The sequence below is a fragment of the Amphichorda felina genome (genome assembly GCF_050947745.1).
Source record: "Amphichorda felina strain 45539 chromosome Unknown scaffold_8, whole genome shotgun sequence".
NCBI classification, from domain to species: Eukaryota; Fungi; Ascomycota; class Sordariomycetes; order Hypocreales; family Bionectriaceae; genus Amphichorda; species Amphichorda felina.
In genome coordinates, this window is record NW_028145042.1 from 1,287,401 (window position 1) to 1,304,705 (window position 17,305).

At 54.1% G+C, this 17,305-nt stretch overlaps 3 protein-coding genes across 3 annotated transcripts; 2 read left to right on the forward strand and 1 right to left on the reverse strand.

Moving 5' to 3' along the window:
* Positions 1-1,400: 1,400 nt before the first annotated feature.
* ACO1O0_008060 (uncharacterized protein) lies at positions 1,401-2,174 on the forward strand (the record flags this gene model as incomplete). The annotated part of the gene is made up of 3 exons (XM_083197426.1): positions 1,401-1,533; positions 1,593-1,970; positions 2,080-2,174. The coding sequence occupies 3 exons, from the start codon at positions 1,401-1,403 to the stop codon at positions 2,172-2,174; spliced, it is 606 nt and encodes a 201-aa protein (XP_083046894.1).
* Positions 2,175-3,714: 1,540 nt separating this feature from the next.
* Positions 3,715-7,577, reverse strand: CDC25 (ras guanine nucleotide exchange factor domain-containing protein; the record flags this gene model as incomplete). Its single annotated transcript, XM_083197427.1, has 5 exons — positions 3,715-3,742; positions 3,928-4,198; positions 4,336-4,483; positions 4,564-6,870; positions 6,927-7,577. 5 exons carry the CDS (start codon positions 7,575-7,577, stop codon positions 3,715-3,717), a joined length of 3,405 nt encoding a protein of 1,134 aa, XP_083046895.1.
* A 6,167-nt stretch (positions 7,578-13,744) lies between these two features.
* ACO1O0_008062 (uncharacterized protein) lies at positions 13,745-16,369 on the forward strand (the record flags this gene model as incomplete). The annotated part of the gene is made up of 3 exons (XM_083197428.1): positions 13,745-13,898; positions 14,047-16,177; positions 16,231-16,369. 3 exons carry the CDS (start codon positions 13,745-13,747, stop codon positions 16,367-16,369), a joined length of 2,424 nt encoding a protein of 807 aa, XP_083046896.1.
* Positions 16,370-17,305: the final 936 nt, after the last annotated feature.

The window sequence follows — 17,305 nt, forward strand, 5'->3', positions numbered from 1 at the left end:
CAGCTCCGTAATGACGTATTCTCAGAAATAGTACCTAACCGGTATTATAGTCAATGAAAGAAACCCCGTTAGCTTCACAAGCCATCGTTGGTGGCGTCGACTAAGTGCTGGATCTTGTCATTGACCCCATGATTTTCTTTCACCCATCTCTTCGTCTATTTTGCGCTTCGAGCCAAGTCGCCATTCCGAGTGTGTCATCGTCTCACTTCTAGGAATCCTCGTTGAACAATCGCGGGTACTCGGCCACCTTGTTGGCAAATCAAGAGCGCTTCTCGCAAGACTAGTCAGGAATCTCCACCGTAGCCAGATACGAGTAGTTCTCGAGATGAGGACCGAAAACTACACCTTAGCCTTTGTAGGTATTGGTTCCTTGCAAGTTCCCGGAGAGGAGCTGTAGATCTGAAGACGGAACAGATGCTCGTATTCTGGGCATGATAATGCGTCTGACAGATTTTGTCGGTGGAAAGGCTTAAGCCAACTAGAGGGAGTCCCAAGGGTGGTCAATATCCAGCAACACCGCTAAGACTTATGCGTTCAATACAGGGATGGACGGGAGTATCATCCGCGGGCTGGAGGGTCATGGTCCCAAAAGATAGGATCCTGGGTTTGGGGCTGTTGGCACATCGAAGATCGGGGTTGCTGTGCCTCAAGCTCGCGCCACAGTGGCTTGTGCACCAGCCACCGATCGACCCACCGTCGAAAATGGTACTCGTAGAGTCGTACGGAGTAGTAGGTAGAGTAGTACCTACTACGAGTTACTAGTATATCAATGACGTAACTAGATACCTAGGTGGGCAGCTTGGAGCTCAAGGGCTTCGACATGGAACCAACATCTCCTTCTCCGCTGCCCAGCTTAGGCTCCTTGATGTAGGCAGCCTGCACGTCAGATCTGAACAGAGAGTCGCAGATCGGTAGGATCAGACGTCATACCACGTATTCAGACAGCTGGACAACACAACCTTGGATCCTGCGCGTCGTCATCCATCAATCCTACCAGTCTCAGCCTCTTCCATCTTCCTGCTTCACCTTTAATATCTTCAAAGACCTGTGAGCTCAATCTAAGACAGATAAATACTGGACACACGAAGAACTTGCCTCACACGACCAAGCAAACATTGACTGTTTGCGTCGCCTCGAGAACCCATATTGACTCGATACATATCACTCGCCCCGAATCCCCCGCGCCCTCGCCCGCTTCTTCTTGTCTCTGTTCCTTTGCTCCCGTACCTTTTCACACAGACATCAGCGCGCCGGTGGACTTGGAGACAGGATTAGCGTCCTTCAAGTTGGCCCATCCCCCGTCTGATCAACTGCAGAACTGTACGCGCCGAGGTCCCTGTCAACGGAGGTAATCACCCATACCAAGAGCCACGGCCCAAAGAACGCAAGAGCATTCTGCCATGGATACCATCAGCAACGTAGCAACAGCTGCAACCAAGGCCGTCTGGGGAAAAGGTGATGCCAATGCCGAGCCTGTCTCAGGTGCCCAAGGGGACGTCACCAAGGGCGAACCCTACGATGCCGGCAATCTTGGTAAGGTTTCCCGAAATATTAGATCCCCAATAAACTTGATGCTCATCTGAGTCATGTAGAACCCGATGAGCAGAAAAAGGTTGAGACGAAGCTGAGCGACGACAAGATCAAAGAAAAGGCTAGCACCGGACCACCTGCCGCCGGCGACACTACGTCTGGCCAGAATGACAAGCGAGACCCCGACGACCCTTCGGCACAGGCGGTCGATGTTGAGGGGCCCGGCCCCAGGCCTCTCGCAGAGGTTGCGCGGGAGCATGGCGGCGACGCCGGCCGTGAGAAGGAGGAGCCCGCCTTGGCGGTGGAAGGCATGTCCAGTGATGACCCAGAGGGCTCCGAGGAGAAGGGAACTGGCCAAGAGCACGTCAAGACAACGGGATTTGCCTCTGAGGGCGGCGACTTTGACGCCACAAAGCCAGGGGCTGGTATGGAAGCCGATCGTGAGCTATTAGATGCCAACTCTTTGTGACCAGGGCGCTGACTGTCTTTGATCCTCAGGTCTTCTGGGACAAAAGGGTAATGACCAATCCGGTACGAAACAGTCACCAGACGCCTCAAACGGAGATAAGTCGTCGTCCAGCAAACATTCCAAGGGGAAACCCAGCCTCAGCCAGCGTATCAAGGCCAAACTCCACCGGCACTGAGCCTGCTTCTACACACTGTTTCTGCGTTTGATCCCGATATTTTTCTATTTTTCTTTCCCCTATTTCTTACTTCTTTTGGTTCCTTGGTCAGCCCAGTTATGCTTCTCAGGCAGGGATAGTAGGTAATTGGAGTCTTTGGCCGGGGGATTCACGTTGATTTCCACGCATGATGAGTACCCACAGGGCGGATATACAAACGCCGGAATAAAAGGAAATATTGAAACTGATCCTATTCCAAACGGGAGCACCCCATCCGAGACGTGGCTGATCTGCATGCACTCGACGCCATGCGATGTACTATGTAATACGACGTAGGCTGTAGGCATGGTTGTACGAACATGTGGGATAGACGCCTGAAGTCCGGGGGAGGGGCACACTCGTACTAGGCACCTATGCGGGAGGCGGCCCGCATGGGGGTTTATAACCCCGCACCTGCTAGGTACCTCTCCTGCCCGGGCCTTTTCACAACCGACAATAATAATATTAGCCATCTAACCAAGAAATTGAATCAACGCAAGGTGGTTCCAATGTCCGGCCCGTGGGGGCGCAAAACTACAGGCAGCATCAGCATAATTCACATCGAATTTAGCTCGGAATTCGCCAATGGTCAGAATTTTGTTTGTAGTCATTCATTCATTCATTCCTCCTCACCGCGGTCCTTGGTCGTCAATCGTGGCCCGTGGGTGGCGTACTATGTACGAAGTACCTCTGGCTAAATGCAGTACAGACAGTTAGGTAAGGTATGAACTCATCCGCCGAGTTCCATTGGTAGGGTTAATGTGGTGCCCCATGCAATCAACCCCTGTTCGTTCCTCATGAGCACCTTTGGTATCCGATAGTTGTTGGTGCTGCCACTCTCCAACGGCTTCCTGCTTGGCCTGTTTACTGTGCCCTGTTTACTGGCCGCATTGTTTCCAAAAACCAAATCGTCTAGATCCGGATACCCACAGTGAATAACAACATGTCACCGAAGTCGCCCGCCCGTGAGATGACTCGGAGTAAAATAATGGTGGGTTTAGGGCAGGGGGGAAATTGAGGGGTAATAGTACGAGTCGTATCCGTACTCCGTACTCGGTAGTAATAATACTACTCTTGTTAGCCCCTGCGGAAATTAGCCCCAGCTCCTGGGGCTCCTTATCCAATCCAGACAGTCTGCTTCGTCTCAATTGAGACGAGGCCGCCGAACACAGCTGTCCGTCGTCTCTCGCTGGGCTGAGCACCGTTGTTGTCGGGCCTAGCCTCCTGCACTTTGCCAAACTGGGAACGGGGAATCGGGGTTAAAAGCAATGCCCCTTAGGCACCGACAGGGCGGTGCGAGGCCTATTCTCCGTGGCCGCCAATTTGCCAATCGTGGCCATGTCATCGGCTGTGGTGGGCTCCAAGCCCGCAGTGGCTTGCTTCGTGTGCAACTCCTCACGACAAGTCCAATGGCTCGGTCACCGTGAATGGATCGGTTTCCCGCATTCCGCCCAACTGCGCCAGGGTCGAGGATATGGAATCCCTCATTGGCTGTAGCGGTGCGTTCGAGAGACTCGGCTGCTTAGAGGAACCCCGACTCGGCTAGTACCCTGCATGGAGAAACACACGAGTAAGCTTCCTTCTAGAGTTTTCTTTTGGGAACATGTAATGCTGGCTGAATATGCAAGGGGTATCGTAAATGTCATTGTAACGGACGCTTTTCTTGAAATCCGCCTCTCAGTGAAAAAAGGGTACACCACCGTAGGACGAGGGCTGGTCCCGCAACGCTACATACCTTACAATCTTCTCGTCCTCACGTTCGCGTGGTTCAACTTGCAAGCTCTTGTCGTACATCTCATGGACATCTCCTGCGGCTTGCATGTTGCTCAAGATGTAATCCTGCAGCTCGGGGACTGGCTGCAGGGAATAGCCCACATTCTGGTACTGTTGGATGTCACGGATCACCTCTGCAGTCTTCGCCCTCTTGGCAAAGTTGATTAGGTTGGTCTTCTTGATGATGGAGGGTATGCCATCTTCAATGAAGGTGAGATCGGTCAAATACACACCTGCAAGTCAGGGTCAGTTCTGTCCCACAATTGTTTTTTACTATTGGCGATGCGGGAATGGTTAATACCGAAGAAGGGCACGCATGGTGGGTTAGCCGCATGAAGCTGTTCTCGGTACTCGCCGAAATTCTTCGTACTGGCCATGACCCGGCGCATTGATTCTAGAACGGTCTGTGTGCGTTGCGGAACCTGGTCCCAGGTGCGCTTGAGGCGGGAGATCGGCGCCGTTCCGAGGGCCGAGATGATTGAGGTTAGTGTCGAGAAGTTGTTCATGCCCCGGCATTTCTATGAGTAACTTATGTTAGCCAAGGCCGAGAGGTGCGCCACGTTCCTTCTCAGGAACATCTTCGCGTGAGGGTACTCACATCGGCAACTGCAACGAAATGCTTGATAACTACGACACGCTTCCTGGCATCCATCTGTGCCAGGATCATCTCTGCCACCCAATTCGTCATCTGGTTAGAATGCAGGATCAGTGCCTTAACATTGGGAGCGAGATCAGGCTCGCCCTCTGGGACCTTCTTTTGCCACGTCTTGTTTAGGCACTCTGTTGGCTTGATCTTTCCGTAGAGTCGTGATTCAATGATTGTAAGCTGTCGAGCAAACTCGGTGACGTCGATGTCAAGGAATTTGAGTTTCTTCATGTTCTTTGGCATGATTGGTGTCGGCGTGTTCTGGTTAAGAGTCTGGATCATCCTCCGGGCACCAGCTTCCTTGCCGCTAAGTCTCTGGTCGAGGACAGCCATGAGCGGCGCGGAGCCAGGTGTCTCCGTCGACTTGACCGTGTCCCTGGCAAAACTGTACACATCCCGGATGAGCTGTTTTGACTCCTCGTTATACTCTTCCATCCAAAAGCTGTCGAACCAACTCTTCAAGATGTTCACGACACGGAAACGGATAAGCTTCTGTTTTCGGTCCCGCCACATCTCAAAGTCGGCTTGCGTGAGCCCAGGCGGGGGCTGTATTCCAAATCGCATGACAAGGAGCTCGAAAAGCTCCCGTGCTGAAGTAAACGAGCGGTATGTCAGCAGGAAAGTATTGTTGAAGCTGGAATCAAGCTTGTCGTGACGGGTAAGCTGTTCGACAAGACCCATAAGGGACCCTCCCTTGACAGTAGGAGGCGATGTCTTCGTCTCCCATGATACTTCATGCTCCAGATCTAGTCGTAAGAACTCGGGGGTATCTTCCGGGGGCTGAAGACTGGTTTGGGGCGATGGGTCCTCGCCAAGAATCTTCTTAACCTTGGATTGGTCACCTTTGCGGAAGTTGCCCGATGGTGGATCTCCCTCTGTGAATGACTGAGCCGTGAGAAGCGGCGGCCGCATATCAGCAGTCCTTGATTCTGAACGCTGGTGGAGACGTTCGGGAGGCATCGTATCGCCTCTCTGTAGCATCTGGCTGCGCAGCGTTTGGTCTGCCCAGCCTCCAGCATCAACATGGTGTTGTTGGAGGTTGATCTGCACCTGCTCTTGAAGGAGCTGCAGTGAGAAGCCGATGTGAGCGGAGTTGGTCTCCAGTGCTCTCGCACACTGCCTGACGTAGTCTAGCCTGTTTTCAAGCGCCTCTCCTCGAACTTCCGCCCACTCATCTGCCAGAGGTCCCGCAACAGCCTGGCAACCGAGCAAGAGGTCTGCGATGTTGTCGTAAAGACTTTGTTTATTTGTACTGAAATCGGCGAGCTGGGGGGTTTGGAAGCTGTTTCCCAGAGATGACAGGTCGATTGATTCGATCATAGCAATCCATGACTTGAAAGCTTCCACAACCTTGCCGCCACAAAAGCAGACATTGTTGCCAATCATCTCGTGGCGAAGAGGAGTGATAATCTTTTCTGGGGCGATGAGGTTCTTGTCAAGCTCACGAATACTAGACACAAGAATACGTCTCTGCTCGTCGAGCCTTGCTAGAAGCCTCCCGTCCAGAACGGCAGTCGGCTCGACAAAACCCTCGTCCTCTTCAAGGAAGTTGGCGGTAATCGGGTCTTGGGGGCCTAGGCCATTATTCTGCCAGCTGCCTCCAGCAGTGCTGCCGATAACAAATCCTGGGAAAAGGCGAGGGATGTCCTCACCCCGTTGCTGTTTAGCAACTTCGACATAGCTGAAGACGCCTAATAGCACGCCGTCGGCCTCTTGGAGGCACTTTTGTACAGATTCAACATTGGGCCAGTCAGCAGCGGCAATGTGAGAAGAGATGACGAGCTTTGAGAATTTTGACATCATATCCCGGAAGTGAGGATAAAGAGCCTTGTTGGTGGATATGATGGAGGGTTGGCCAGAGTGGTTGTCGGTTGTGCCAGATCCGGCGGCCAGCAACAGGCGGAGGTGGTCCGAGATGTCTTCGGCTCTTGCGACGTACTCGGAGCGATTGTTGTTGGTGATGGCCTCGCGATATCGGTCGATCGCTCGCTTCATGTTGGTGACAAGCAGGCTCCAAGTGAGAGGCGGGCTAGCTCCATCATCGAAAAATGACTTGGGCACAGTTGCAGTAGTAGGGAGGTTGTACGTGGTGCTTGTGAAAGAGGTAGCGGATGCAATGTTAGGAGTCTGGCCATTACTAGGATGACCGGTTTGCAGAGTGTCGGTCCGCGTCCGCATACCGGACGAGACGTCATTTATAGAGTCCATGGATGTCGAAGGCGATAGCGCACCGCCCACAGAGGCCCGGACCTTGTTGCCCTAGAGAAGGCATTGTCAGCATTGCCAGTAATATAAGGAAAGTAGAGGAGGCATACCCGTGCAACTCGTGAGCGAATCCCGGCGCTATCACCCTCAATGTCCGATACGGAAGTGGCCGACTCGTAATCCTCATCTTGGGTCAAACCCCTAGCCATCATTTCTGGCGGCGGCCGAGTTTTTTCTGGGATCGCGACGTTCATGCGATCTCTCGGACCTGTCTCGTTGGATGAGATGGGCGATTCAAGGGGCAGTTCCATGCTCCGGTCACCCGTCATCATGTTGTAGTAAAACAGTCGGCCATCAGGCGTGGCTTGGGGAATCCAGAAATCCGCCCTCGATTTATCGCCAACATTGGTGCCCTCGAGGGGTAAACCATTGACGCCATCGCCCTCAGAATCATAGTCTTGATCGTAACCATCCTCGTACAGGTCGGCTTCATCCACATCCTCCTCAAGATGGTCAAGATGTCCGTTCTGGATCGGGTCGGGGAGGTCGTCGGGGCTGGTGATCATCTGGCAGTAATTGCTGGGGAACCAGCCTCGGACGCCATTGATGACGCCGTCCCACCAGCCGCTGTCCAGCTGGGTGATAACCTGGATAACATCGCCTTCGTGAAAGCTCAGGCTCGTCCTGTCGTCGGCTTCGTAGTCGTACAGTGCACGGACGTACATGGCGCCGGGAGGCGCCGACCCCGCGATACCGTTCATGGGAACGATGGGTGCGGGAGCAGGATTATAGGAACAAACAAGAACCGACCTGCGATCCCGACGTTGAGCCAAATGGGCGCAGAGCCTGATATTTTGGTCGGAAGTCCGTTAGGAACTTTGGGTCGTCGCCGTGTTTCGAGCGAGGTGGGCTGGAGGGGCGAAAATAGCCAGGCCGTGCGTTGACAGGAGTCGGTCGGGGGGGGAAGGGCGCAACGATGAAACAGGGCCGGCAGAAAGAAGCAAACGCAAAAGAAGTACAAGACTCGCTGGACGCAGATGCAGTCGATAAATAGAAGCAGATGCCTCGCTGGGAGAAGGGTATCGATATTCGAGCAATTCAGCTTCGGCCTGATCGCAAGCCGATAGGCGGCGCAAAAGGAGCAGGCGACTCGAAGAGCATGCCACCCGCGGCCTGTGTACGCGTTGGTTGCTAGCTAGGCAATCCGAGGGCTGCCTTGCCCTGCCTTGCCTCGCCTTGCCTCCAAGTTGCCTTGCTGTCGGTCGAGCCGGTCCAAAGTGTGTACCTCTCCGTACGAGATAAGATATATCTGGCAGGTCGACCAGAAGAAGGTGAGGTTGGCAAGGTAGGTAGGGAATGAAGAGGGAAGATTGGTCGAAGGGGTCTGGCGAGGGAAAAGCAAATGGGAGGGGAGGGGGCCCGGCGCAAGGCCTGCTGGTGTGGACTGTGGACTGTGGAGTTGGTGCTGTGCTTGCCTGCTCTAGTGCTCAGTGCCAGGCTCGGTGGGAGGGAAAGCGATATGGAAACCTTGTTTGGGGGGGGGGGGAGCGGGGAGGGGGAACACAGACACACCCGCAACAGTCCGCCCGGCCATCCAAGACTCCTGGCTCTCTAGCAGAGCAACGCCCACGGTGTTCGGAAATAAGCATCGGCCAACAACGGGCGGGAAACACATGACAATGATACACGGAGTCTGACAAGTGCGACGGTTGACGTCTCGAGCCTCAGCCCGTTAGTTCACATCGCCACGAGAAGGAACGACTGTTCCCGGCTGCGTGGTCATTACGGTGCGCTGTTTTTCTTCCAGCCATCGATTGCAAGGATACGTTACCGTTTCGAGATGCAAACAAATCCACAATTGCACACTTTGGGCTTCTGGCCTGGATATTCTATCAACTCCCGCTCTTCAATGTCCGGGCATGCTGCTGACCATCCTGCCGACCATCCTGCTGACCATCCTGTCCAGAAAACCGCCCGAATGTGAGTTCGTAGATCCAAGGTACGTCGGCGCCACCAGCTGACCGAGAATGCCCCATTGTCGGCTCAGTACGGAGTAGTACCAATACGACGTTGCTGCACCGAAGTGGGCTGCTGAGTTCCCAGCAGCTAGCCGACCAGTTCAGACGGATGGGTTTGGCAATCGCCCTGTGACTTGTCACTTGTCATCCCAGCAGGCGCTGATGGCCAAGCCATGGGTCCCATCAAGAGAGTGAAGCGTTACCAAGCAGCTCATCAAGGCTGAATATGGGTATCAAAATTGATGCCGCGCTGGCTGTAAGGAGATTGACAAGCTGCGGCGCACAGGCGAGGAGCAACGAAAGCAGAGACCCGATTAGGTACTCGTAGTGGTAGCTGGTGCGATGAAATAGTCGGGATTTAGTAATAGTACTCGTATATATATGTATGCCTAGGCGGCCGTGAACATGCCAACGCTATTATATGATAATGGTATAGGCCAGTCATTGGGGTTTGTGGTCGGACGGACGGTGGTGGTTTGTTACCATGCTGGCATACGGCATCAAGGTCGGGCAATTGAACAGGAAGGACGTTGATCTGGCGACTCTGGTCGTGGCAAGAGGCTACTAATACAAAATGTCGCCACGGAGTCAGGGACTGGTCTTTGGCTGAGATAAGTGCTCTGTGAAGGGACGGATTTGTTTCTCATTCGTTTTCCTCGTCCCAATGATGCTCCCATCAAATTACTCCATATTCGTGGGGCTTGAAAGGGGGTTCGGGGGCCCGATTCAGGAGATGGCAGAATCTGAAAGCAAGACGAATTGGCAAGCTGGGAGGTTCCCATTCAAGGTCCATATCGTGCATGAATATGGGTACCCATTGAAGAAGCCCTGAGACCTGAGCCCCCTCTGGTGCAATATTAGGGCCAGTCATGCCGTCACCTTCGGTACGAGTACATATACGAAGTAAAAGAGGGCAGACGTCCATCAATCAAAAGACGTTCTCAGTGTTCCCACCTCCAGAAATTCCACGTGGAGCATCGTCTTCGAGCCCCTCGCCCACCGGGACGTTGCCGCGGACCCGCTTCCTAAACTCAAGGCGTCGGCCCATTAACGATGCCTGTGATGGTCTCCAGTTCTTGATCTTTTAGGTTGGCGCTCCACAGGCTACCAAGCTCTTGGAAATGGATTCTAGACCGTTAACGTCCGATGAAACCACAGAAAGAGAGGTGAGGCAGGAGCACAAAGGAAGAACAGGGTAAAAAGGAACGACGACTCAGGGGGGGAAACGGTCAACCCCATCCTCGGCTGGTTGATGGATGATGGGCTAGCGTGGAAAAGACCCATGGTGATAATACGTCTCCCCTGGCCCTTTCTAGGTTTTCGTGTTTTGCACCTTGCCCCAGGACATTATAACTGTTGCACTACGGATACAAGTATCCATACCTGTAGATAGTCAGAAAGCTGGGAATGAACGGATGCCATAATATGAGGGAGTACAGAATTGAGGCCTGTCCCGTCTACTATCGTAGTTATGATGTACCCATCGATCCCCGATAGATGCTTCTTCTTCCCATTGCCCACCACGACTTCAACTGGAAACGTGGTGTTAATTGAACATCAGTACGAAAGTACTAGTACTCATACAGGTACTACCATGCTTACGTAGGTATATATGTACTCTGTACTAATAGTAGTAATACTTGCAAGGGTCAAGCCACTTCTCGGCTTAGCTTTGTGCCCGCATCGTGAGTGTTGGGACTCTTGAAGTGACGTGAGCCAGCTCGAGTTGTAGGCTTAGTCGCATTGGACCTGTCGAAATTGTTAGGTTCGAGAAGCATCGTGATGGGGACTTGACCAGCCGTTAGCGACCATCGAGACAGTTGGACTGCAGCGATATTGTGTGCTGACGGCTGACGAGCCATGTTCCAGTTTCCCATTACGTCCGTGTCACCAGGGACCACAGTGTCCTGGGTTGCCTCCATGTCAGTTGTAGTACGAGTATTACTCATCCTCGTAGGGGGCTTCGATTTGCGCCATCCGTAAGCCAGTCAGCCCCTGGCCCAGTCCCGCCCCAGCAGCAATTCGTACGAGTACGAGTAGATATTCATACATACGAGTATTACTCTTAGTAAGTACGTACGTACGTACTATACTTGCATACGACGCTAGGCTTCCAGTTTTCATGCGGGCGGGCGGGCGATTGAGGTAGGAACCCGCAAGAACGGGAATTGGGTAAAAAAAGAGTCACGCATTGATGGACGCTGCTCCTACGAACCCGTCGTCGACTTGCGGTGTCCATGATGAGATGCGAGAACCCTTTCACCGCTCGAACAGGCCCCGCCACCAATGCCGGCACCTGCGCAAGCGTCTCAAAGGTTCAACTGCACGAATAGGTAATAGGCAGCCGGGCGGGCTCGCACTGGGAGTCAGCTGAGGAAGTACTCGTACTCGTAGGAAACCAACAAGCGCGGATCTTAACAACCAGGAACCAGCTGGGGAGCCCTTCTGCATCAGTGCAAGTATTATGCTGTATTACCTACCTACATACGAGTACATAAGGTACCTAGTATTAGTGAGTTCAGCACAGTGTTTCTTCGAGACATGCTCGGATATTACCTTGACTCGGACTACCCACCGCCAGCGGATACGTACTTTTATTATTATATACCTACCTATTGATACTACCTACGTACTGCTCGTACTACTATATAAGTATGTCATCCGTATAGTATTAGTACTACTCGTAGTATAACTAACGAACGGGCTCAAATCGGGGCATGTATAATGCTTGTAATGGTAATAGTAGTATGGACACATCCCGAGGCGCTGGAAAATGGCAGGCAGTTTCATTGAAGATGAAATCAAAGCGACTGGTCTGAGTGGCGGAATGACCGGAAAGTAGCCAGCATGATGGGGCAGCCTCATATCAAACAGGTGCGAGAGCATGGGTGCCACGGACAGCCTTGAATCATGCCCCGTATGAAATGGGAAATTGCGCCTTTCGGACGCGACAGATCAAGCGGCAGGCCGTGCCGATGAAAGCCCTGCACTATAGAAACTAGGCGGTGTATCGCCGCTAAATCATCACAGTGCGCACAGCTGGACGGAGACGCTCCCCCGAGACGGAGGGGCGCGGGCGCGTCTCTGAACGTCATTTCATTTTCCACGGAAAGACAAAAGATTGTGTATTACTATGTAAAATTGCTTCTTTTCTCTTGATGAGTGGGCCGTGTGATGCAAGACCACCTGACGACTTCGAGGCTGGCGACCCGGACTGAGAGTGGGCAACGGCCCAGAGGGCTTTGTGGCTACTAAATTCAATTGGGGGGCTTAGGAGCTTCCCCGCGGACAGAGTTGGAGCTCTTGAGCTTCCCCTCTTGGAGCAGATCATGGGCCATGACGACGACATACATGGCCGGCTTCCTCTAGAATTGCGACCGGGACTACGAACAAAGGCCACATCTTGGATAGCCGACTCACCGACGGTTCCTTGACCTCCACGAACGGAAGCTCGCTGCAGCCATAATATTGGCGTGGTAGACAGGGCAGGATGGCCTGCAACACCACAAAACAATCGCTCTTGAAGAAGCAAAGTGGTTATTATCGAGGGACCAGGAATGCAGGTACACCCACAGCAATTAAGGGCGTGGGAGGATACCTCGGCCGCGGTACCTCGCATCCCTGTCTCACCGTGCGATGTGCAGCGACTCGTACCAAGCCCCTGGCAACACCCACGTACCGGGAGGGAAACCCGGCTATGAAGGGGCCGGCCGTCAGTCGCCGCTTTAGTGGGCTAAGCCAGGTTCTCCTGACAGAAATTTTCGCGACATCGAGGCGACGGAGGGGCTCCGGTAGCCCCCCAAGCATCCGTAAGCAGTTAGAGGGGCATCCGGGCGCCCCTCCCACCCATCTCGTCCAGATACAGGGCATGGATTGGAGCGGCCCCTCCACCCCGCCAACAACTGTGGCCCCGCCGTCGTCCACGGCCCACGGGTGCCAGCGCAGCGCAGCTCCCATGAGTCCCATCCAGCCTCCAGCACCAGTGGGATGGCCGGGGATGGGCCACCGCGCAGGGCAACCACCTGAGTCGGCGGGCAGCCAGTGGGTGGTGGGCACAGCAGCTGGGGTGAGGGGAGGCACACGGTGTCGACGCGAGCTTGCTGGGTCGCCGCGGCTGGCACGGATGCCCAGACACGGCCACATGAGACCTTGGGATCCATCGGCATCCCCGTACCTTTTCGCAGGCTCGCAGGCGGAAAAGTACTTTGCTTCTCAGCCACCCCCTCCCCCCTCGCTGCCATCCAACGCATCCCATCCCTCCAACAGGTCACTGTACCCTCTCGTCTTCCCTCCTTCCTGACCCAAGAGGTTGGCGGCCCCCCAAAATAACCCACCCACAGGCCAGCCTCAACCCGCCAGCTGTCCACCTCAGCGCTGTCGGTCGCCCAGTTACTAGCAGGTACTGACGGGAGGTCCTGCCCCCCCTCCAGATTTCTCCCCCCTCCTCCCGCCCCCTCTCCTTCCAGTACTTCTCTCCTGCTGCGTGCTCCTCACTTTTTCCCATCTCACCACTCATCATCCCACCACCAACAACCGTCGCTCACAGCGCATTTCATCCTCGCCATCCCGTGTCCACCACCGGGTTCCTTCTCGAGGCCATTAGAAGCCTCTTTTTCCCTAAACACATCACACATAATACTTTCCATGACAAGAATACCACCGCTTCCAATGACCAGTTACACGATCGAGTCCACCGCAGCCACACTTTAAAGCCCACGGGAGCGCGTGCGAGCGAGGAGCTAGGAGTCGAGAGAGATAAGAGTTTACCATCGAGAGACAAAGAGAGTCAAGAGCCAGTCGATATTCAACCATCGCGCTGCCCCTCAGCCGAGCGCAACGTCGCATAGCCACCACCTCTTCCAACGTCGTCTCGCCATCCGCTACCAGGAGAACGCTACGCTGCCGTCAAGATGCCTGGTGCAAGCGTCGCCGTTCTTCCTCCGCCAGCGGCCTCGACTCCGTCCTCGCGGAAGGCTTCTCTGGCACCCGAACGCAAGTACAAATGCCAGTTCTGCCACAGAGCCTTCAGCAGGAGTGAACACCGCAGTCGACATGAGCGATCACGTATGTCCACCGCCCCTCCTTTACAGAACCCATCTCCTACCCCTCATGATACCAAGGCAAACCCGTCTAGCCTCCCGCCCTATCAAGCCATCCCTTCTTACATTGCCCCTGCCATGGCTCTAGTCGCGTTGCTGACCAACATGGATAGATACCAAGGAACGACCCTTCAAGTGTTTGAAGTGCAGGAGTACTTTCGTGCGCCGTGACCTCCTTCTTCGCCATGATCGAACTGTCCACGCGAAAGACGGTGGCATTCCTCTCCACAGCGACGGCAAGCGTCGCGCCGGCCCCAAGACCCGCAATGTCGACGGTCCCTCCAAGTCACACCTCGAGCTGGATACCTCGACATTGGAGCAGATGGAAGCCGGAAACGATGGAATCTTTGATGTCGAGGCTGCAGCGATGCTCGTGGCTGACCTCCACCACAAGGCCACTGCTTCCATGCGCGGCGACGAGAGCTCATACGAAGAGAGCCCATCCATGACCTACTCCCCTCACAACTCGTCCATGGTGGAGCCCACTGTCACGTATCCTTCTGGCGCTATTGCCCTCCCCCAGGTGCAATGGGATGGTTTCATGCCCCAGTCCGTGACGGAGCCCAAAGCCCACTCAATAACTTCGAGCACATCGGGTTCTTTCGAAACCCAGCATACCGCCAATACTTCTGCTGGTGTCCATGCACGCCCCAATCAGCTCCCCCCGATCGGCAGCCAGAACGTCAATAACCTCGTGCCCGCCCTACAGTCCATGATCTGCTCGCTTCCGAATTCGGGCGCCGCCACCCCAGTGCCCCAGAGCCCATCGGCTGACTCTTCGAATGCCGGATTCAGGGCCCCCCAAGTGGCCAGTGATGAGGAGCGCAACATCATCCTTGACAGTATCCGGAACATCGACAGTGAGCGCGCCATCCCCGAAGGTTTCCGACTTCCCGGGCTTGGGTCTATCAACCGGTACTTGTCGACATACTTTGGCCTGTTCCACCACCATCTTCCCTTCCTCCACCCGGCCTCGTTCAGACCTACACAAGTGTCGCCCCCGCTTCTTCTGGGAGTGCTAAGCATTGGCGCCCTTTATGCCTTTGACCAGGACCAAGCATACATGCTCCATATTGGCTCAAAAGTGCTCGTTACCCAGTTCCTCCAGAACAAGGAGAACTTCAGTTCCCGCAAATGTCCCCTGTGGACCATGCAGGGTACTTTGTTGAACATGATCTTTGCTTCCTGGAGTGGCGACCCCAAGGGCCTGGAGTGGGCGTGCTCTATCAAGAGCCTACTTGCCAACATGGTCGCCGGCAACAGGTACGAGCTGAAGCTCCGCCAAGATGCTCGGGAAGGATCCAAGCCAAGTCGCGCAGAATGGGTTGAGGATGAGGGATGCCGCCGCACCTACTACGCGGTCTATATATTCTTTGGCCTGCTCACCTTGACTTACAATCACACTCCAGCGATGAGCTTCAACGAGTTCGAAGATCTCCAGCTGCCTTCCACCGAGGCCCTCTGGAACCTCCAGATTGCCGACGAGAACATCTGGCTTGAGCATCTCAATAACTCCCCGGCTGCCACTTTCATGGACTCTCACGACAAGCTTTTCCAAGGAGAGCCGTTGAAGTACAGCGCATTTTCCACCCGTGTTATGATCAACGCGTTGTTCCTCGAGGTCTGGTATCACAAGCGCAGCCCCGAGGCTCTTCAGGATGTCGTCACTGAGTATAAGCTCAGACTTGCCCTGGAGACTTGGGAAAGGTCGCTAAACCTTTGTGAACCTGAGTCCGTATCAGTTCCCCTCAGTGCTCCGCACAAGGGGCACCCTTTGATCTTTAACGCCAAGGCTCTGTACCGCAACACCCGTGCCAGGCTAGAAGTTGACCTGAAGACTGTGCAAGAGGCTCTGCGCTACCACGACCCATACGAAGTGGCGGCTGCTATGTCTCACGCTCGTGATCGCGTAAAGCGCTCTAGCGAGATGCTTAAGGTCATTCAGGAATGCTACAACTGTCTCGAGACGGCTGTTGTCCAGGGAGTCCGCTGGGTTGCTCGCACATCGCCCACCAACTGGAGTGTTGAGCACCCCCTGTGCGGGCTGGATCTCATGATCGTCCTATCGCTGTGGCTCTATCGCCTGGAACATGACGAGGAGCCCGCATCGCAGGAGGAGTTGGACATGTACAACATGGTCCGCCAGCTGTTCGCGAAGGATGTGGATGAGAGATACATGACTCAGCTGAGCTCCGTGGTCGCCCGGCTCTGGGGCTCCATGCTAGACGAAGTCGTGGTTTGGGGGTAAGTTGCTTCCTTATTTGCAAGTGTTGACCTTGTGCTAACAGTTGTAACAGAATCACGCGCCTGATGGGAGAGTCCTTCAAGCTCCACTCGCAGGCTCTCGTTGGCTACGTCGACGACCCTGAAGCGTCCTCAAACGTGTCTACCCCCTCAATGACCTCGCAGGGGGCCGACGAGGATAGCGTGTATTAACATCATTGCCTACGATTGAACGACAAACTTTCCTTGTGTCACGAAAGGGCTGGATTCCCCTAGTTTTTATTTCCTTTTCTCGTCTCCTTACGCATATACCTCCCTGCCCTATTGTCGGGCTCTTTCGTGTCTTTTTTCGCTACTGGCGCGAATGGCTTGGGATGGAGTTGGCCTCGTCTCATTTCGAATGTCAATCGGTTTACCATGCGTCGACTCTCAGCTTATTTCCTTCACGGCACCCGGGGCAGAGCGGGCCGCCGTGCCTATCTACTCTTTTATTGCGAGTTCGGTCTTCGCATTGCGAGTTTTTTTTTAGTTTTTTTTTGGCATACAATCGGTCTTAATCTGGAAGGATGGAAAGAGGATTGACTACTGGGTAGCGGAATTCTCATCTCGGCGTGGCATCGCGAACCGAGGATGTCTCATGGCAGGATGAATGGCTGGCCCACACCGGCGACTTCTGCTTCCCCCGTCCCATTCAGTTGGGGCCATGTTTGGGTTTTACGCATTGTTATCTTTAATCTTGGCGGCGGTCGTCTCCGTCATTATTCTGGTTGCTTGGGTGGCCACACCAAGGCCTGGCGCTGCTTTTTTGCTGCTTTTTTTTTTGCCCAGATACCTTGTTCGATATACAGATTGTTCTTGTTTTCCTTCTCAGTCCTTGTTCCTTTTCTCTTGGCCTTTTCCTTCCCCGTTATGTTTCTTCAGCTGTTCAGTGTTTGCGGTCTGGTTGGATTTTGGAGCTGGATGGTTAGGCTCTAGTGAGAGGAGGCTGGCCCTTTCGCCCGTGTATAGATATGTTAGCACCACTTGCAATAATCATGTCGTTTCTCTGCCAAATCCGTTTGATAATCCATGAGCCAATTGTTGATCTGACAGTGTTCTGGGACAACCTTAGAAGACACATTTGGAAATCCCATGCCGTCTATGTTACAC